General features: G+C 43.5%; 1 protein-coding gene across 1 annotated transcript in view; it reads left to right on the top strand.

The window, feature by feature from the left end:
- Positions 1–23,024, top strand: part of C5PH8orf48 (chromosome 5p C8orf48 homolog) — a 445,712-nt gene that overhangs the window by 31,135 nt on the left and 391,553 nt on the right. Inside the window, exon 2 of the mRNA XM_069612536.1 lies at positions 1,894–2,147. Within this exon, the coding sequence (XP_069468637.1) occupies positions 1,898–2,147 (250 nt within the window). The 5' untranslated portion in view covers positions 1,894–1,897. The remainder of the gene's footprint in view (positions 1–1,893; positions 2,148–23,024) is intronic.

Below are 23,024 nucleotides of genomic sequence, written 5' to 3'. Positions count from 1 at the left end.
TTTATATATGTATATTTTATGGATAATTTATATCCGAAATAAACAGTTTACAATACCACTGTACATGACCCTGAACCATAACAACAACAAAAAACAGTAATCGGAAATCGCATTATTACAGTGGTTGTATCACACGCTAATGTAGAGATTGTTAAATAGAACTCTGTAACAGAAACACAAAGTGCCTGTCAAACTATGTAATGAACGAGAAATAAAGTCTAATCCTGTTTGTGATAGAAATGAAAGTGGGACAGCAATGGTTCATATCAAGAAATGCATGTCATGGTCAGCAATGGCCCTTATTGATTGATGTAGAATATGATTTTACAACCATTATTCTTGGGGAGGAGGAACTGTAGAGGATTTGTCATTTCCGCAAAGGTGTTGGTTCTTCAGAGCCTCGCTTTCAGCAACAAAAAAAAACATTCTTCGGAAATGGAAGAGTGAGCAAATGCCATCGGTTTCAGCATGGTTGATAGATTTAACGGAAATGTCAACATTATAGAGGGTGATTTTGTATAGGAACAAGAAAAGGCATATGAACACATTTGGGAAAGATTCTTGGATTTGTAGACTATGGCGGTCATTCGAAGTGAGGCGGTAAGGGGTTATCAGCGCCGATAATGGTGCCGGAGCCGTCGACACCTTACCGCCTCATTACGCGTCTGCTCGCGGGACCCGCAAAGGGCGCCTGGTAAAACCCTATGGGGGCTCGAATGGGAATGGGGATGTACCGGGTCCGGGTTCCTTGAATGAGGAATTACCGGGTCCTCCAAGGTTGGAATGGGCCAGTAATTTCTCATTCAAGGAACCCGGGCCCGGTACCCGGTAAGTGGGTAACCATGCTGCAAATTGCGGCTTGGTTACATCCAAGGTCGTAATGACACCCTATGTCATGATTACCTTATTCCGTATAGCACACAATGATATAAATGGAGTTGGTAACTAGTGTGCTATTGTTTTAGACCACAGTGGGTAGAAGGATGGAGTTAACATGTATTTTTTTTTTGGTTCAATTGTATTACAATTTTTACAAACCGAAAAGAGAAAATCCATCCTATGTCCCCTTTAAAATTGTATCTAGTCGGTCTTTACATTATGACCTCCACTGGTTCGTTCTCCTTATTTGTTCGGCTTCTTTGATCCTCGGGACTGTCTAAGTCTCTTTTATTCGTTGTTCGTTGACCCATATTCCATCAGTCTAATCCGTTTGTTGTGGTAGAATACTGCGGAAAAAGGAGACCGCTGCTATCACCAATGAGGTATTATCTCCGTTCATCAATCTCTCCCACCAATCTTCTTCATTATATGCTCGAAATGTTGAGAATTGGTGGACCAAGTTCGTTTTCGTTTTCCTCGCTCAGGGCAGGACAGAAGAGTAAAAGAAGTTTCAAGGTTTTGATTTGGTCTGGGGTTTTACAATACCCACACTTGTTTTCTGCAGACTTTAACATGTGTTTATATAATATGTAAAATGTGATGTTATTTTAAATTGTTGACCTATAAATGCTGAATAAAATGTAAATACAAAAAAGCAATGGCCCTGTCCGGCAACATGTGTGTGTCAAGTGGGAGAAGTAGAATGTCTTTGTTTTGCGCGTGTTTGTGAATGTGGGATGTGCTGTTTGATAAATACGAAAATGCCCCCTGATTTGCTCAAAGGGGAAATTAGCGCATTCAAACATCTGTCTTTGATGATGTGCACATTCAAATGCCCTTTGTGAATGGGCGCCTTTATTTTGGTTCAAGTGATGAGATGTAAATCCGGTATCAGTCTGATCCAATGACCTCCCTTTTATTTATTTTTTGTGCTGTACTTTTTTGCTTGATGAAGGTCTCATTTGTGTTCGTTGGGTGAAGTGCTCACCTGTGCCATGGCTTAACTTCTTGCAGAATCATGGTTGACTTGGCGGATTATTCGGACAGTTCGGCGGTAGAGTCCATGAAACCAGACTCGAGCACCGAAAGCACAGTATCAAGCTATTCAGAAGATCCATTCGAACCCATCACCAATGACAGCGGATCTAGTCGCGAGTATGAAAGTGAACCCTTTGAATCGTATCACTCTGAGGAAGAATCTGAAGGGCGCACTGGTTCCGAAGCAGCCATCCATGCACAACCGGATGGCGCAGTGCAAAGTACCAAAGGTAGGAGACTTCGATACTAAATACATTGAGGGTTATTTATCTTTCAAAGTTCTTAGCTAACAGGTCGTGGTCTGCTGTTGAAATACAGGGGAAAACCGAGGCTCATCTACTGCTCCAACAGCGTATGCAGAGACATCCACTGCCAACAGCATGAATTGCCAAGATGGGACCTAACGCTGCACAGAGTTCGCAGAAGGACGGCAGTATGGGGCAGCAGGGCACAGCAAACTTCTCGCTTACCACTGCTGTTTAGTTGTACCTGCGGTGGGAAAAATTAGCAAAAGCACAAACCGTCATAACCGAAACAAAAAAGCCACAGTAGTATTAGGCAAGGCTTTCAAAATCTCATATAAACGAAAGTAGAAGTACCATTTGTGTGAAACGTAAACAAATCTAAGTGTACAGGGAATGGCAGTTACCCTGTGGGGGTTTATCTTGTATAGTTGAAGACATCATATGGCATAATACGCAGTTGGATTCACCCCGTGTACATCATAATACCAACATCTGCGCACAGAATGCCACCAATGGGCAAAGCGATCTCCTCCTGGTTCTTCCCTGGAACTGCAGATGGTAGCTGTCTCAAGCATCTCCAGTATGGGCTGCTGGGCATGTCTGTCTGCCATATGTCTCTAGTTTTGGTTCTCCCTCATACCTGTGGAGTAGGTAGCCTACCACTCCTTCTTGAGACTCTCAATGTTGGCCTTTTGCCATGGCGAGACTCTGTACGTTGTCGCAGTGGAGTAACCTTTCTGAAAATGTTGGGGGGGGGACATGACGTCTGAAGAAAAGGTACCCCAGCCAAATGAATGGGGACACAAAATGGTGTGCCATGAAAGTTGGGGGGGGGGGGGACAACCACCCCTGCCCCCCTAAAATTACACCCATGCGTCGTCTCCTCTCTGTACTCAACGACTGATTTCTCAATGTATCCTTCCCCATTTGCTTTACCTTGCTCTGGGCACCCTTTTTCTCCCTCCCGTTCATTTTTCAAGGGCTGAGCTGAAGCACATAGTGGGCCAATGGGTCATTGTTTGACATATGGCTTCTGCTGACTTAACCTGTGTTGCTTCTCTTCCTAGGAGTCCTAGGGGAGTGGCAGGTTGTTGAAACTTATTCCCAACGTGCATCCTTCATGCTTTTTTTTCTCAGGGTTTCAGAGAAGGGTTGTGAGAATTCAGTGGCAAATATGTTTCTGAATATTACTCTGCCTTTCTGCCCACAGGAATATCGTATAATTTGGATGTCTTTGCCCCTGAATCCAGGGAGTACCGTCTTTCTACTTGCCTCGTCGACGTGGATGAATTTGACAACGGAGTGCGCCATGTCCTTCCTTCTTATAGATCACAGGGTTTATTCACTTCTTGTCCTGTAGTTGCCACGAGTCCCATGAACATATTCTGGCCTACATGATCACCTACCCGTTGCGAACTCAGAAAGTGTTGTGCAGCAGTAACTTCCTTCTTCTAAAGGAGCCTCCATACAGTATGCCATTGCCTCAAAACCACCGAATAGTATCATGTTCCTGGTTAGGATACTATGTACTGATAGTTCTATTGGCCTGCAGTGGTTCAGGTACAATATTGGGAGAGGAAGCCTTCAAATCCCATTGCTAAAAAAGTGTAAGGCATGCTATGTTTTTGAAAGTCCAAATACTCCCATGCTTAAAATTCTGGCAAAAGAATTGGAAGTCAATTTTTGCAGAAAAAAAGGCAAGAATTCACTTGCCTTCTGTTTATCGAGTCGCAGAACAAAATGAAAGAAAAAAAAACATTTGTATTAGTAACAGCGCCCATATGGCAGAGTGATTGAAGTCAGCCGATATTGCAAAGAACATAGTAATACCATAATCGAGGCTCCTCAACTAGTAATCGTATTTTAAACATGCTATCATCTGCTGTATTCCTCGATTCCACTTTCTGGATGTTGTTTGGCTCTCTGGACTTCAAACTGTCCAAAGGGAATTTAACTAAAGTACTACTTTTATGAGGCAAGTTTTAGTGTAGCGATTTCTTAAAAGGATGTTTAACCAGATATACATTTGAACGGCTTTGCAATGTCACCTGCCTTCAATCACTTTGTTGAAAGAAAGGTTTCTTAGTTTGTCAGAGTTTTGTGACATTGGGCACTGGCCAAATTAGGCTGTTTTCTAGATGGCAAGGGACATTTACTTCAATTCTCAGTAATCAATGCTCCCCATTTCAGTCTGTTCATCTGGGGTGTCTGAGAACTTGGTGTCCATTTCCCAGCAAACGGCCACTTTTATTTGAGCCTCTGCAGAAAGAGACCTCTCGGCGTAGTGTGTTTTATACAAGAGCAGTTACTAACTCAGGACAGTCACTCTGAATTAATTGGTCAGGCAACCTTTACTTAAATTCCAAGATGTCCGCAATCTCCACTCCCTTTCTGAGACTGGAACTCTCAGTCAGTCTTTCTCTGCAGCCCTAGAGCAGGGTTCACGATTTCAAGTTGTAATGCAGCCAGAAGCCTGACTTCAAAGTCACTTGCCCTTGTTTGTAAACGCCTACTCTGCTCATACACACAGCACAATCTTTCTTACTCCCCAAGAGAGAATTATGACTCGCAAATGGCTAGTGGAGAGTGTAGCTTGTGTGTCCTATGCTAGGGACTGGGCCTTCAAGTCCCAGAAGTCAGTGCTCATCCACTTATTCTGCCAGCCACTACACTTGCTCCCAGTATTGCAGCACCTCTGGGTTTTTCATTTTTTTAATGTCTTTATTTGTATGTGTTTTATACAAAACCTTTACAAACATTATTTAAAATCTTACTGTTATTACATAACATTCAAGCATTGTCTTCTAACAATTAATATTATTACATATTAATGAATACATACTATTAAAATGTATACATCAGGTGTGCTCCATTGCAGTACACAACACAGCAACTGTGTACATTCAAATACCAATTTGTTATCTCCAGTACCATGTGCAAAATAGCAATTGTGCAAAATCAATACTCGGTCCATAAAATAGTACTTTGAGCTGGAGATCTAAAAAATATGATTACAGAAAAGGAACTAACAACCAACCTGTACAATGACTCACTTACTGGAATCATGCTTACAAGAGTTAAAAGGTTAAACACTTCTAAAACCTACATATGACAGGACTCCATTTACAGAACAAAATTGATTAGTTGTTAAAGGCATCTAAGTACCCAGATGATGTAACCTTATTATTGAGCATTTTCCATTTGCGATAATTCATCATTAACTACTTTCAAAAGGCGAGTTAAAGACAAAAGCAACAATGTATTTTCTCGCCACATAAATCTTAGCCAGAGAAAGTTCATTGAGCTACTCGATTCGTCAATGTATTTTCCCAAAGCAAGTATCTAGCAGATCTTGTCACAACCCCTATCCTTGACCCCGTCAGATGCAACAGCCCCTTGACAGCAGTGAGGCTACAGCCCCCCACAATGGCTCCAAGGGCCTTAAAGGCCCATCAGCAGAGGACATGGAGTCAGTCTTGGTGCCAGGCTCATTATTCAGAATGAGGCAAGCACCACTTGGGACCTTAATCCAACATGGAGGTCCTTTATACAGCTCAGTTCCAAACACTAAGCTTTGCAGTCTAGTGTTTTGGGTGTGGTCAATCTTCAGGTGTGGCTGGCTATATAAGCCACGCCCGAACTGGGATTCACCCTTTGCGTTATTCTGCACTCCTGCTTATCAGCTTCTCCCGGCGGCTTAAATCTGAAGCCATCAACCTGGATCTCATCGGGAACCTGCAAGAACAAGAACAGCATTAACAAAGGAAGTTTACCTGTGAGTAGCCGCTCCTACGTCCATCCGCACTTTCATCTGCGCTCGGCGGCCTCACCCATCTCCGGGGTGCTCCGCAACCTGCAAGAACAGCATTAACGAGGAACATTTTACCTGTGAGTAACAGCTCCTACATCCATCTGTGCTCGGTGGTCTCGCCATCTCCGGAGTGCTCCGCAACCTTCAAAATAAAAGGACAGCATTATTAATAACCCACACTCGGCAAGCAGTGGGTTTGACACCGCGCGACGCCTTTGCAAAGGTGACAATCTAAAACACCAATACTCACTCACCTGAATAAGATTGAGCTTCATTCCGGATCATCAGCGCACTGCACCCTGTAAGAAGGCGAGAAAGAAAGGCAGGTTAGCAACTAGCTCACATTGAGCGGTGCGGTGCTTCGCGCTAAACTACTTACCTCAGCATTATCCATCTGGCGCTGCAGCTCCGCAATCACAATAACTCCTGTGGAAGACAGAAAGAGACATTAAGAGCACTAAGGAGGAAAGAAACATTGAAAAGGCACAGGGAACGAAGAGAAGACAAGCGAAGGAACAGAAACTGAAAGACTTACCTGAACTCTATAAACAGAGTCGGTGTCACAGCCGGTCTGGACCCAACACAAGGGCACAGGACCAGTGAAGCAAATAGGACTTCTGAAAGCCCACAACTAACATGCGCCCCTGCACAGAGACGCAGGACAGAGAGCTCTACGCGCAAGAAACTAAGGATCGGTACACCTGCCAACATACAAACAAGAAGAAGGGATCCGGGACAGTGCACCATCTCTCATCCGGTGTCGTGTGGCGCCCCCGCGGATATCAGGTGAGCGTAACAATCTAAAGTAAGCACATACAATGACAAGATGTTTCAGGGTTTCCTTAATATTGTCACGGTTTTAGAACATGGCACACTCCAGCCAAGGACTCCTTCCTCTGGCAATGAAAGTGGTGCACAATAAAAAACATGTTTTTAATCTTTAATAAAGCACAGGTTCTTGGGTAGGCCCCCAAACCGTCTCGCACCCACCTTTTAGAAACACCCTGTGTCACAATGGACCAGGAACCAGGCCAGTGTGCATCAATAAGATATTAATTAATTTATTATTTAATGGAAAAGGCAAAATATTCAAACAATGGCCAACAATGTTCGGGTAATGCAAATGCAATGATTACTACGGAACAATTGGTGCAAAATCCTATCCCTGTTCACATGAATCTTTAATTGCAAAACAAGAAAAGTAACAATTTCAAAGCAATGAATAGCACTAAGGTTTAGCACTCCCCCCTGCAACACTCTCCCTAAACATTAGCTAACTTTATTCCCTTTGAATGGAAGGCAGTGGCAAGGAGTCGGGATAAAGAGAGAAACATCGGATTTGGAGTACAGCCCACCACCCCAAGAGGGGAGGCCGGAAAAGAAAGTGAAAACCCATTTTAGGAGCAAAATGGCAGAATTGAATTTTGCTTTTTATGCACACGGCTACGGAAGAGGATGGAAGGAAATTTGTGTTCCTACACTTGTGGAGATAGAGAAGCTGATAGACTACTAATCCGCACACAGAACAACGTGGAAACAAGGTGGAAACATCGACTTAGGGGAAGAAAGTAAATGCAAAAGAAAATACACTCGCCAATGGAAATTCGTTTTTACACAGGATTTGTGATGACAGGCAGCTAAGGAAAAGGATTAGCTGTCAAATTTGGAAATCGGTTTACAAGAATGCATGCAGGTAGGGTTCTAGACAACAGGGATTGCTCTTAATGGGACTACAGTCCGCGTTTCAATGGGACAAATGCAAGTTAAGAATTCAGGGTAAGGCACACAATACACGGGCAAATTCGGTTTTTCAGTGATAATGAGACTAATTCTTAGAGACTATATTTTAAAGACTATAGTTATTAAAGAAAGACACTAAGCGCAAGGGGGTTAATTTCGAATTGTAACCAGCTTACACCATACATTTTCTTATAGGAGAATTAATTGATTTACTTCAAAATAATGCTAAGGATTTATACAGGCTACTGAGAGATTTATCACAGGGAATATGCTAACATACACAGTCTAAACAATTTCTTCAATGGGAAGGTGAATGAATGATATTGGCTATTCGGACTTTCAATGGGAATGTCAATGGGATTTCCAATGGGACTTTCTATGGGAATTTCAATGGGAGGCAATTTTACAAAAAGAAGGGGTTATGCAACTTAGGGTTGGGGTTCTTTGCTACTTGAAAAGTAAGCCCTGGTCTGGGATTCTGGACAACCAGCAGAATCTCAGGTCACTCTGGACAGCTAGGGCAAGGGATCTGGTCACTGCACTCTCCTGGATGGGATTCCGGAGAGCTAGGCAAGGGTCTGGTTTTTGCACACCTTGGATGGGATCAGTTGCCTCCGTCCTCTTTCTCTTGTCTCCCTGGATTCTTGTGGGTGTGTGTGATCCTGTATCTAGTACAGCCCCCCCCTTTATATAGTCCAAAATGACATCACTAATTTTACAATCTAGGGGAGTACGCTAAAATTACCCCTATGCCCAGGATTGGACAGTCTATCATTCCTCTCTCCGCCCCCTGGCCTTTTTGGTTCAGGGGAGAGAGTATCATTTTTTCTGTTTGGTCATTTATGACAGTTCTTTGTTTCTCAGATGCACTTTTTAGCAAAACTGAGTTATGCATCATAACTTCCCAAACTTATATTAGCCACCACCATAAGAAGTAGATAGGCGGTTTCAGTGGGCCACAGGTAATTAGACAGTCCGATCACCAACTCTGTGCGAGGTAGCAGAGCCCTTTGGCACATTTTCGCCCTTTTCATGAAATGCATAATGGGGCCAATTCTGCAAATAATTAGACGTGTTCATAACCTCATTTCCCATCTGTCTAGCAATTTTCCTCTTTGTACCATTTATATATCAGACAGAAAGAAGTCTTTACTGCCCATTTCAGTCCACAAAGTGCTAGGAAAATGTACTTGGTCTCTTAACATCAGCCTGGAAATTGCATGGAAAAATAGCATAAAACACAACATTTTCTTATTCTGAGTGCTGGGAAAAATGCCTAAAATGAATCAATATTTTAATGTCAATTTGGATGATCTGTCATATATGGGGGGCGGTGCTTCATTCCTCACAGCAAACTGTCTCCCCCTGACCCAGCTCGCAACAAAAGACTTTTATTGCCCCCTTGAAGTATGTCCGCTTTTCCTTCAGAGTGGGTGCTGGAAGAACTCGCACTTCTTGGTCAAGCACTAGCCCCACTGGCTTTCTTTCTCTTCTCTGCTAGTGCTGCCTTCTAGTCTGGCAGAACAGGTAATTATCACGCCCTCAGCCACCTCATATGTCATTGCGGAATAGTTCACATACAAGTGTAAATAACTGGGGGAGGCACGACTTCCAATTGAGCTTTTCCTGCCTGAGCCAAACTGGTTTTACTGTATTCCTGAGCCTCTGCCAAGTTGATTGAAGTCTTGTGGGGGAAAACATAATATACATGCCTTTGTCAGCCCCCCAACCCCAAAATATTCACTGACAATTCTATGCAAGCAAAGCTACCCTACCACAGTGGCTTTTATGTCATTTTGTTCCTCTTTCACACGTGTGCAAGCCGGATTTAATCTAATATGTGAAATGCGGTTCTGTAAATCATGGGATACATTTAATTTTTCTGTCTAAAATATCACAGCAAGAGCAAAATCTACGCTGTGACAACAATTTTGCGTGACGATTTACTTCCCAAAGAGAAGTTCTTTCAAGAGTGTGAAGTTGGTTCAGCTTAAATCTAATGTATAAAGCACAAGCCTTATCACACGTAAAGCATGAAAGATGGGAACATCGTGGAGTCTCTTTTTGACTAAACATGCATATTCTTTGTACTGACTATTTGTTCAGGTCATCAACAGTGCGCTTCCAATCATGATCATATTTTTTTTTTTTTTTTTTTACAAAGCTCGGACGAGCAGTCAAATCGTGGTTAGCTACATCTAGGTTGCACAAAAACGTGTCAGAGTCAAGGAAAACATCGCCCAGAATTTCCGACAGATCAATATACAATGAGTTAAATGGAGGTTCAATAATTCGTATCTTGATAAAAGTGAGCTATGCCTAAGTTTATGCTCTGTGTTTAGACTCTGCCCCCTTGGAATTGACTCTGGTTGTGTCGTTCCTCAGCATTCAGTCTCCATCTCCTCTTCTCACCTATCTCATCTCTTCCATCAATTTGATTCCTGTCGTTAGGTCTCAGATACATGCTTCTCTCTCCCCAACCTTCATGCCAGCTCGTATTCTCTCTGCTGTCTGACCCGGGATGACTTTTAAAAGCATATTGTTACCGTCTACTGCTAGTTTATAATGTAGAAATACCCATAATTACCAGACTATCTCTTTTTTGGCAAGAGATGCCTGGGAGTTGATTGAATATGTAAAGCAGGCAGTGCAATCTGTGGTTTGTCCCACCAATGAGCCAATATCGATTTATCATTTCTTCTTAAGAAAACACTGGCAGTATGGGAAACAAGCCCTGCACACATAACTCATACACAACCAATGCACACCACAACATATACACCAAAGCCCAGTAGCATAGCCTGGGTCTTCCTGATGTATTTTGAAGATGGGTGGGAGAAATCTTAACAGTTTCATCCACAGATGTTCACTGAAATGTTCGCAAACTTGAATTTCACTTTGCTCCTGATCAGCCCATAGCAAGAGTTTTGTGAGGAGCGTTCTTTTCACCGCAAAGTTTTAGCTTCACTCAGAGATGTTGACTGGGACTGTATAATGTGCCCTAGATCCCCACTGGTTTCTTTTTCCAGCGGTTAGGAGAGGATCAAGGGCCAGTTGTGAGTACAAGTGGATCAAGGGCAGTAGCAGCAGCTGGTGCCTGGTATAAAGAGAACCAGCCTGCTATCTACACTATTAATGGAATTAGTCAGGTCTCTATCTTCAGTGATTACAGCACACCGCCCAAGTTAGAAGGGTGCGTAGGAGGTGCATAGAGATGCCACCCTCTAAGCAGCACCTATGAACTCTCCCACTTAGTACAGGGCTTTTCTAGGTTGCATGCTGGCTTCATTGACTGCCTCTTCCAGATTCCACAGTCTGCTCATCTCCATGACAATGACTGAATGTAAAGAAGCAACCATCGTTGAGAAGTCCCACGAATTGCAAGACATCAAAGAAGGTGACCTCGGCCCATTTACCTCTGTTTCACCAACCTGGACCTTCAGGCGACAGTTCACACAAGGTGCATGGACACAGGTACTTGTAAATCCGCTTCAAAGCACTACTGAATCGGAGTTATTGTACCAATGGACAGAGGAAAGAGGGGTTGTACTCTACGCCAACGTGGAAGCCCAGGAAGGGAGCTCCAGCAGCAGCACTGGACGAATCCGCAATGGAAGTGCCGTACACGTGCCAGAACTGTCAAGACATGCTGCACACTGGCTGGACCAGCGCCAGCCAGACACACACCACCAGCAGTACTACTGGCATCGTGGCCATGTTGTGGATGTAGGAGTCGGGCAACCACCTCTATTCGTTCTGCCACAAAAATGCAGTATCCCAGGATTGTGTCCAAGAGAAGAAGTAAAGTGTGAATGGCAAGGCCTTGGTGGTTCTTAATGGATGTGCTCTTTAGAACCATTAAGGAACGCAGACCTAGAGAAATATTCATGCTGAGGGCGCACACAAGTGGTTTCCGGTTGGGCGGCACCAGTATTTATGTTCTGTCATCAGAATAGATAGACGGAGCAGTGTGACATGCGGTTTATCACAGCATGCTGAGCAAAGGGAAACTTGCAAACTTGCAAGTCCATTTAAGGAAGGCACAGGCATATTGACTAATTGTATTTGCATACTTAAACTTGATTTTAAAGGAAACGTGCAGCTTTTATTATGGTGTGCATTGTGGAGTGTCCCTGCTATACATGAGTTTTCATTGCACTACCATGCAGTCCCTTTAGTGTGTATGTTTTTGTAGCAGAAATCGACTGGCTAAACACTTAGAAGGTGTGAACTACATCTACTAAAGCGGCTAAATTGTACTCCATTCTTAACAAATCTAATGACAGAAATCTTCTTAATTCTAATACTGTTAAACACTGGACAGGAATTGTCAACCCCCTCTCCCCCTTCAGATGTATGGGGACACATTTGGGAGCAATAATTCACAAACTTCAGTAGCAGCCAATCTCACACAATCACATTTTATTTATTTTGCACAGAGCCTACTTAACTCCAGTTAGAATATGCAAAATGTCTAATGCTGCTTCGAACTCTTGTTGGTCATGTCAATCTCCAAATTTGGATTTTATACACTCCATATTTATAAGTGTAAAATATGTTTTTTTTTTCCTTTTGGGAGAACATTTTGAAATGTTTGCAGCTCACGTTTAGTTTTCAAGAACCTTTAGCGATATGTAAACTAATGTAATATTAGTTAATCCATATGTCATGTCTGTACCGTCCATGGTTCTTTTTATCTTTGTTTATACAGGATTCCATCTTAGGGCTTCAAATTGGAACATTGTAAAAAATCTATCCTACAACTTATGGTGGAATTCCATCAGTTTCTTCCATAGAATTGTAAACATGTATGCTTTGTCTAATGGAAATCTTTCAAAATATATTATCAAATGTGATGCATTTACAACTTATTTGAGTCAAAATAATACTTTGTATTAGATCCCGTTCACCTACCCACCTCGTACCCTGTTTCTTTTCTACTGTTTCTTTTAGTTTGTCTCGTCTGTCTCTATTTGTAATTCCTATTACATGCTTTTATTATATTCAATATCAACTATTTGCTTTCAAGAATTATCTGATTTATATGTATTCGCTATTATAGTTGGTGACTCATGTATTCATTCATATACGGGATATATCACATTATATTTGTTTGTCACTGGTGAAAATAACCTGTATAATTATTAATTTGTTACACTTCAAAATCTTAAAAATTATTTAACGTAAACAAAAAAGTAAACATGACTTCTCTTTCAGAAGCATCCTAATTTGAAGGCACATGATTTTGTTTCTGAAGAAAGGGTGTAGCTTGCTTCAGTGCAAAACGAGCAAATGTGACGGCACAGATCAAAAGACACCTGGAATTGTTTGAAATGAATGGAACAGTTGGTGGGGCATCACAAGTTTTCCCTCTAAATTAATTGTTTGCGCAAAAGACCCTGAAGAATGTGCAGCAACGCTTATTTACATTTTTTAAGGTTTGAGGTACAATAAAGTGTTGTAGTGAAACAAGTGATCGAACGAAAATTCTGTATTAAAACATATATTGTACTGTATAGTACCACACATGATCGTGATTTAATAGTGTTGCACATTTTAGGATTTGTGCATGTCCCCCTATGTGTTGCGTCATCTGCCAGTTAATTGCGGTCACTTGCCCGATACATATTTTAGTGACCTCGTTTCTATAGATCCTGTATAATCTCAGTGCTTTTAACAGTAACACAGAAGAAATGTATTTTCTTTTCAACAAGAGACACCAATACTTGCAAAGAAAATCTGCCCCACATTCCAAGGAGGATGCCATCACCAAGAACATCCAAGGAAATTCCATACACTTTTAAGATTAATGCCAGGTTGCGCAAGATAGGAACGTATAATAAATACAAAAAATAGATATAGTGTGATCATTCAGGAGCGCCTTATCTTTACATGGAAGCTCATAAAGAACCTCACCCATAGCTGCTGTTACATCTGCTGCCCGCGGTAATTCCACTTAAAGTACAGGCATTGATGGGGTCTGTGAAAAACATCTTTGATGGCGTTTTATATAGTTTGATGAAGTCTAGTCACCTGCTATGTCACAGGATCTGGAGGCGTCTCGGCATCACAGGGTAGCAGACCCACCAGGACGTCTGAGCCCGAACTGGGACCACACAGGAGGCGGTATATGGGTATGCTGTAGAGATCCCCTCCTTTTGTGGGTCTGTCCCTTGACATGAGCCATGTCATGTCTTTTGCAGGAGACTGATCATCCCATTATCAGTTGGTGATGTTATTCATACTTATGTTGACTGGTCAGAGGTAAAGCTTCTCCTTCTTGAACATGTCTCTGGTGCCGACAATAATGGGGTGACAAAACCCAATTTCGCTCAGAGTTGGCACTCGAACATCGGGGAGAGAGCAAGAGCAAGGCAATTGTAAACCCAAAAGAGCCTTTGGGACGCTGGGCGAACCTGTCAGTGCTTGGGGATGTTCAAAGAGAAGGAGAGGTTCTCAGATGGTAGATACAGCAGACAACATGATGCGGCCCTCAAACTGAAGAAGGGTACAGTTGATGCACAAGCTTACCTGTGAGCACAAGAGGATGGAGCACAGAAACCACAGAAGGTGCCAGTGCCTGATGGATGCTGTGAAAAGCACCTGAAGGCATAGCAATTTGTTTAGAGCCACTTAGGACGCAGCATGGAGTCTGGAGGAAGCTCTGATTCCACCTGTCCTTAAAATGGCCACCACGCATCTTATGCACTCAATCTACTCTGCTAAACCCAGCAGAGTTTACATTATGTGATGTACCCGATGGTGTCATCACTCCTTTTCCAGAGGTAGCCTCTTCTCATGTGGCCTGGGGACGACAGCCGCTACCTAATCCTGACCTTGGTGGTGGCTATTTGAGGGAGTACCACATGGGGGGACGGGGGGGAGGGGAGGGAACCCTCAGGGGGGCGAAGTTACATCATTGGGTAAGACATGGTATCCCCCATTCCCTAATAGGACACCCTTTCAATACTTCAGGCCCTCATGGCATATTGTTATCAATCTTCAATATTCCCCAACACTTAGTCATAGAGCGCTTAAACACCCTGTAGTGTTATCAGTAACAAAGACTGACACGAGGAAGAGAGCCACCAGAATTAAGATTACTCAGCTAGACCAAAGTGAACAGCCTAGCTGTTGGAGGAATCTGATTGGTAGCCAAGTGAGCGAAGAAGTGACACGAGACCGAGGAGCCTGCTGACGCAAAGCATGGAGCAGGGGACACTCTGCCACATACGCCAGGGCGGGAGAGGACTGGTGAGTGCTGGAGATGCTGACGGCCCTCTAAGCACGACCGATGCGGAGAGGGGCACACGCAGATGGACGCGGAAGCTGTCTGCTAATGCCAGTGAGCCTGAGAAAGCAAAAAGGGGATACCAGGGCACTTTGCGGCATGGACCGCCGAGAAAACCAGACCTCGGGCGCAGCAATAATCCTTTCTTTGGTTCAGTATATGTATGCCCCATATTGCTGTTGCTTTCCGAAGGGCAAACCGACCCCACCCAAAGGTGATTGGGTATTAATGATTCTTTTTTTTGACAACAAAAGTTGTCTGTTCAATTCAGGAACCTCCTAGATAGGGGATTTATTTAGAGAACAGCTTTTCCCTAGTCATAGGTAATACATTTTTGGCAGATTTGATCTCGGAAAACAAAGTTTTCTCAGAGGCACATTGACGGTTTGCATCCGTCTACCACTCACATTCTTTAGACAAGAAAAGGACTCTGATGAGAAGAAATAACTTTTGTTTTTGATTCTCTGTTTGAACCTATGTCCATAATATAATCAGAATTGACAAGTGACAACCTAGATTATCTGTTACGTACCGTGCACGTAGAACAGCATTCTGTTAACTAGACATGGAAATGATTTACTGGTTTAGTTTCCCCCCTTTGTTTTTTCATCTAGGTTTTCTATGTACTTGTTAAATTTCTCCTTTTCTACATGTCTGTTTCCCCCCCTTCCCTCTCCTTCCCTCTTTCTGTTTCGGTTTAATATTTCATGTATATTGAACATGTGTATTTAGATGTTTTTAACAAATTGTTTATTTCTGCCTGGCACATATTATTTGACTGTTTCTTATTGTATCAGTTACCTGTTAGTTTAACTGAATACAGAATTAATTCAGAGTTCTTGCCCACTAGGTGTTTCTTTTTCCTGTCAAATGTTTCAATGTAATGTGGAAGAACTTTTGGTTTTGTAGAGGTTTGACATAAAGAGGTTACCAAATAATTTAACCCATTTGAACCAACCTTGGGCGCAGCAATAATCCTTTCCTTTGTTCGAGAAAACCAGAAGGGAGGTCTCAGTTCCGAGGCAGTGAACAAACCAAGTTGCCAAAAGTACATTTGGGAAAACCAAGTTTTGTGCGAGTCTGGGACCTGCACCGATAATCGCATATGGTGAAAAGAATTCTCAAGGGAAACTCATACCCTTTGAGAGGTTGTCCTGGCAGGAGAATACACGAGGAGGACAGCGAGAGTGAACAGTGTAAATAAGACATGGCAGGCGAGTATACCAGGCATCGTGTGGGTCTGGGACCCGCACCCAAAAGTCTAATTGTTGAATCTCAAGGAAGGATCATACCCTTAGAGATATTGCCCAGGCAGGGGAGTATAGCAGGATGTATGAGAGAGTAAAATAGACCTTGAACAGCCTGTCAAGAGAGCATACCAGGTCTCTTGTGAGAGAGAGAATTCAAAGGAAGGTTCATGCAGGAGGAATTTGAACTGCATTTAATGGGCCAAAGACCTGGGGAAGGTAGTCATTTCCCCAAAAGGAGGAGTTTATCCTCTTGGGCTACAAGGAACATAGTTATTCTTTAGAACTTTTGTTTTGCTGGAGAGAAACCTGGGGAAGGGGGTGATTCCCTGGAACTGTGAACATTATCCATTTGGAACCGTTGTTGGATTTATACCTTTTTGTGAACTTGAACATTTGGGCACTTTTCAAGCCAAAGACACTGCCCTTAACACCTTTGAGTTACTTTTAGAATGAGAGGGCTAGGATGGGATTTCAGACACAGGACATTTTGCTTTTGACATCTTTACAGACCCTTTTGTTTTTGTTTGAGGTAGTCTGAAGGCATCAGGAAGTAGACACAGACAGCTGCGGAAGGTTTGGGCTACAGTCTTTTTTTTTTAAATCACAAAGAGGTTGGGATAAGGCCTACCTTGCCCTATGCTAAGGTGGGATTTCCCTACCTAACTGAAACTAAGGATAGTCTGTGTCAACAAGTCCAAAATAAATGTCAGTCTGTGTCCGAAACCTATACTTGCTCTCGCATCTATTTGTTCAAACTGTGTAGGGATGTCACCATCCAATGAAAAAGTGTTCAAACAAAAGTTCAGAGCTTCTTCCAGCTCCTGGTTGGAAAAAGGCTCTACCTTCCCCAAGATTCCAAATAGTTCACTTTCAATCAACAGGGGTTGCCCCCCCCCCCCACCCATGCTTTTAAGTCTCTCACTGTTTTCACAACAATACAATTCCTCTTGATTCTTTCCCAACTTCCAGGCTTTTTGGCTCTTTGACTCTTTTCATCAACATCATTGAGTTCAACTCTTGAAGTTCACAACGGGGCAATCTTATCTGGATAACCATAAACTTATAAATGCATCAAGAGGCTTCTCTTTAGTGGGGTGTAGTCAGTCCAGGAGTAGTTGTTGGACCACACGGTCCACCCATTACAGGTCACGCAACCAACATACCTGGTTGGCTTCTTTTCCACAGTTGCACCACCACTGCTCCGGCTCAAAAGTGGTATTGGACTTATATTGTTGCAGTCCTTTTCAACACTCGGTTTGTCACCATTCACTTACTGGCTTTTCCTAGTGTTGCCACAATTTCAACAATTCCTCTTTTCCATGTGGCTCTTACCAACGCTTGCTTTTTGTCAACTTGTACAACTCACAGTTCTTTATATTCATCAACAATACTTGCTCTCTGTAATTTCCATGCTTCAAAGTTCCTTTGTATCAGGGAATGCTTGTCTCTGTTTTCCACTCATTTGGCATTCACTCATTATTACTTGGTATGCAAAAGTGTGGCTCCTTTATTTAAAAACAAAGTAACTGCAAATTCCCAGTTCCCTCTCCCGCTGGGAATGTGCACCTTGCATTCACTTTGAAATGTTAATTTTCTCAACCTTCATCATATCAGTCATTCAACATCTGAGTTTCAGGCAATCACATTGCCTCCATTACCGCTCGCTCGCTCATTCGCGAGCGCTCCAACATTTCTTCACCACGCGGGCTGCTCCACAGCATCAAGGAGTCACTCCGCCTCACTGGGTACTCTGTCTTCGGGTGCCTTTCCCCACTTCGGTCGGAGCTTTGTGGCTGCTTCTGTTCCTGGCTTATCAAACCCCTCCTCCAGGGTCTCTGACACCACGCGCTACTGAGGAGGGAGTCCTCTTCACTACAGGAGGTCGGCAGCCTAGCCCTGCCACCAGGGACCTTCTAACAATACCAACCACAATCTGCTTCCGCTGCAGCGACTCTGCAGCACCTCAGCATTTTGGACACGCGTCTCCCTGCCTTTACCTCCAGCACTAACATCTGCAAGCACTCCACAGGCCATCTTGATCTCCTGACCTCCTCCATTAGCCTCACCTGAGCGGGACATTTATACTGCTTCTCTGGCTTTAGGTGCAGGCCATTCACATTGATTTCACAACGGTCTTGGTACTCGGCGTCCCTCTTCCTCATCCCAGTACCAGAGTGGTGTTTGTGTATGTCTGAATTTATGAAGTATGAATGTGAGTTCTTGTGTGGTCTCTTCCTCCTCTCTATACCATAGTGGTATACATTGGGAGAGGGTTTTCTATTACAATAGGGAAGAGATTGTAAATAAAAGCCTGGGGAATATTAGATTCCTGATGGATGCTATGTCTCACCCAAGGCTGCCTCAGCCCACTCCCCACGTCTCCTCCTCCCAGGGGATTCTGCCTCGCATTTTCACCCCCATGGTCAGGATCCGAAAGGGACGGCCTTTCCCTAGCCACCTGGGGGGAGAATATTTTGGGGAAGAACCGAGGACGCCCTCCGATTCCTCACAGTAGGAAAATACCTCCTAGATTAGGGACTGAGACACATTTTCCAACCCCTTTATTATTTAAATAATTATTTTTTAGCTATCCTCATGAGTCCTCTGTGTCCGCATCTCATTCCTGGTTTGAGATGTTACAATAAAGGGGGACTGTAAGCCAGTTGCCATGGAGGAGAAAAAAGGAGATCATACACATGATCTATAATGGAGAGGAAGTTGAGGCAGGAGTGAGAGCTAAAGAGCTGAACGTATCTTGAAGGAAGGCCCAAGGAAGCTAGGAAAAGTTGTTGTTGGGGAGAAGCCTAGAGTTTCACATCATTAGTGTAGGCTTACAAGCAGAGATGAAGAAAAGGTTAAGGCTCAGAGAGGACTTAGGCAGTTGGACCCCAAAGTCCCTGGGGTCCCTGTCTTCCAAGTGGTGGAAAAAGCTGGCAAGCACCGTTAAACCCATGACCGCTTTTATTCTCCAGAATCCAGGCCTTCAGGCTGTGTGAGTGGCCCATTATCCCACCCAAAAGGCCTACACAATGAGATTATGTGAAGGGTACTATACCCCTTAGGCAGTAAGGCCAACAACTTAGATCATGCAAAGGACCCGATATGCCTAAAATACCAAGAGAAAGTGAGACGTGACACTGAAGGGCAGAAGGGTAGAAGAACCTTTTTAAGACGGTAGAAACATTATAGCACAGGATTAAGAATCAGTGTTCCAGACAATATTATTTTGTTATGGATTACAAACCGCAGGCAAGGTGTAGTATCCTTGATAAGAGGGCATGTAACAATGGGTGCTATATTCCTGGGACTGGAACGAGTTTTAATGAAGCAGCTGGGTGCCATATCTCTGAGACTATGGTTTGGGAACAAGACTCAGCAGAGCAATGATCCCAGAGAGAGTGTGTTTTGTGTAGAGATCATGGGAGGTAGCAGGAATGTAGCTGTATCCCCCTGATGGTGGGGAATACTCAGGCTTATGAGTTGTTCCATTCTTGCTCTGTTTGCATAAAGCAGATTTAGACGGTATTCTCGACCATCATCATGCCGACATATGTCACCTGGCCTAAGCCCCGCCCATCTGGTGCCTTCCAGGTTGCTGCTCTTTTTCCTCACTTAGCAAGCCCTGCCCACCTGGTGCCTTCCTGGTTACCGCTCTTTTTCCCTTCTTAAGGAGCACTCCAGCCTCTTCCTTTGCAGATGAGGAGCAGGTGCAAGTGGATCTAGGCCACCTGGCCTAAGCCCCCCCCGGTCCCTTCCTGGTTGCCGCTCTTTTTCCCTACCTAAGGAGCCCTGCAGCCTCTTTTCCATTGCAGATGGGGAGCAGGTGCAAGTGGATCTAGGTAACCTGGTCTAAGCACCACCCACCTTCTTTGCCCTGTCTCTTCCTTCCTGCTCTTAACTCTTAGATCAAGGGCATCTCTTGCCCAGGCGTCTAAAGCGAAGTGCAGACAAAGAAAAGGGACATTCCTCCTTGGACCTGTTCAGACAGGAGGACCCAGGGCCAGACCCCCGTCTCAGACAGCAGGTAAGCATGTACCATCATGTGTTTACTCCCTCTGTCCCCACAGGCCATCCCCTCCCCCTGTGGTCCCCCTGTGATGTTCCCTTTTACCCCCCTCCCTTCTCGCACACAGGTGTTGCCTGTTTTGCTTGATTCATCTACCCTGCTCCCCTCTCCCCCAGCCCCCTCCAACCTAATTCGGCAGGAGTCTGTCCTGGTACATTCTGGTTTCACCATCACCGTCTTGTGGCAAATGCTAGATTTGACTTTTATGGACTTAATTGATTCACGGTGTGTCACCCTTTCTCAACTCTCATGCTGGACTTCCTTTGCATCTTGTACTCATGGTGGCCCTGAATCATGCTGTTCCCATCTTCATCTTGTATCCTGGCTTGCAACATTATGTGTTACTAATGACTTCTGCAATTGTATTCGTTCTCCCCTCTTTCTTCTCCACTCTTTTTGACTGCTTAATCTCTGTTCTCACCGCCACACCCTTTTCCTATTTTCTCACCTTACTTTCTTCTATGCACTTACTCTTTCAGAATTGTCCCTGGACCTAGTATGATAGCAACCTCGCCTGTCTCCTCCTCCCTCCCCTTACTTGTCCACCCCCCAGCACTATCTGAAATGTTGTCAGGCCTAGTAAGATAGTAGCTTGTGTTGTTCCACCCCTCCCTTTCTGCACCCCTCCTCTCCCTCACTTTGTTTTTCTCCGCCTCTACCAGAAATGTCGTCAAGCCTAGTACGGTAGTCGCCTGTCTATTTCCATTTCCTTCCCACTCTCTCCCTCCCTTCCTTTTCTATGTCTTAGCTCTTGCACTATCTGAAATGTCGTCCGGCCGAGTACGATAGTTCATTTCACATCCTTACTGTTCATGGCCTGTAAGAATGTCGTTATATTTTCCTTTGTTCCCTCCCTTGCCTTGAAGCGCTTTGAAACATATTTGGTATAGGCGCTATATAAATAGACTATCATATGACGTGAGGTGGGGGGTCCACCCACACCCCCTGTTTTTCCCCTGCCTCGCTGCCTCCCGCACACCAGTCTACATCTTGCCACTCAACTGATTATTTTTTGTCAAATCGTTATTGTTTATGAATGGCATTGTCAGTAACATGTATCTGAAAATTCAGTTTCAGATTTTTCGTGAATATAGACTAGTGTATTAAACAAACACAAGGAACGTCTTCCTCGTTTAGTTTAGCGAACTTCCACTGTTCTTATAGGTGTTTATCCCAGCTCAACCTATTAGTTAATAGGAGCCAAGAAGCGACTGCGCGCTAATCCTTTCGACTGTGTTATAGTTGGAGATTCTTGTGGAGACCAGCTTCCTCACGTCCGGAAGAGTCCCACCGCTTCTTGATTTAGCCCATCCTAATGCTGTGTTTGCAGACTACACCCAAGCGGGGCATTGCTATTTGAATTTGCAGGAATCCAAAATCCCTAAAGACGTTTATCCCCCCCCCCCACCCCTTGAATGTAAAACCTGAGGTTCTGCAGCTGAACTGATTTAGAGTGTATTCGCCAAGTAACCTTAGCAAGCTTTCTTTCGGTGTAGGCTTATTGCAACACCTCACCTCACAGTGAATAGGTAGATACGATACAAAACGCATTTGGCTTATTATGACTGAAAAAGAAAAGTAAAATAATTGATATTTGGGGCAGGAAAATTAAATGCGATCTCTAAATGTGGCAATAGATGAGTGTACACCACTTCACAAAATTATCAAAGCTTTTTGTGGAGCAGAGAAGAGCTAAACTCATCTATGTAAATGAAGGTTCTCACTGATCTATACTGATTTTCTGTGAATGTTTAAGTGAGATTTTATGAACCAGCCTCGCATATCACACCTTTCCTGAAAAATGACTGTATGCCACCTCTAAAATGCATTACAGCCCCTGATGTGATGGTAAATAACATTCCTCATGGTTTCTGTGGTAAGCAAACTAATGTGTTGAAGAAATGTCTACCATCTTCCATCTGACATAGAAAATGGCGCTGGGAGCAGACAATATACCGCAGCGGAAGCCTATGAAATGGTGGGCTTTGAAATGCTTTGTATGGAGATGAAACGCATCAGAATGTTCTGAAGGCTTCAGAGTTGCGTTTATGACAAATTCAGTTTTCATGATAGGTAATTTGATTTAAATAGGACATATTTTGAATGGAGACTAAAGACATCCACATTCTTTATATTGGCAAAAGAAGACACCCAGAGGCGGGTGGGTCAGGGAATCGGAGCACTGCAATGCTTTGTGCGGGCAGTTGGAGGTTTCAAATGCTTTCTATGGATGTTCAAAGCTTCAAAAGGCTTTATATGAACAGGCATGGCGGAACACATTATTCACTGAATTCTTTCAATTCTAGGGCTGTTGCTCGGATGGCCACCAAAACCCAACATAGAATACTTCATTTTTTTGTGTTGTTCAAGGTCCGCCCTTCTGTGTCAAGAGCATTCCACTCTTAAGTTCACATGTTCTGCCAAAGATGTCATCCTTAATTGTTTACAGGAAAAAACATTATAGATCAGAGAAAACCTTAATTTGCAAAACAAACCTGACCATGAGACATCCACGCACTCTGCAAACCCATTTCTTCTTCTGGTTGTGCAGCAATTAACCAGCTTTGTCTCTGAGATCTTGTTTTAAATGTTGTGATAATCGTAGCCTGAGGCTTAACAATATTCCGATTCTACAGAAATATATATTTTGGAGAATAGCCAGACATTATGGCTAGCATGATGTCTGTTTAAGTCTGCACCACAG

Source organism: Ambystoma mexicanum, chromosome 5p (assembly GCF_040938575.1).
Source record: "Ambystoma mexicanum isolate Mex_15411 chromosome 5p, UKY_AmexF1_1, whole genome shotgun sequence".
Taxonomy (NCBI): domain Eukaryota; kingdom Metazoa; phylum Chordata; class Amphibia; order Caudata; family Ambystomatidae; genus Ambystoma; species Ambystoma mexicanum.
This window is presented reverse-complemented; position numbering and strand designations above follow the sequence as displayed.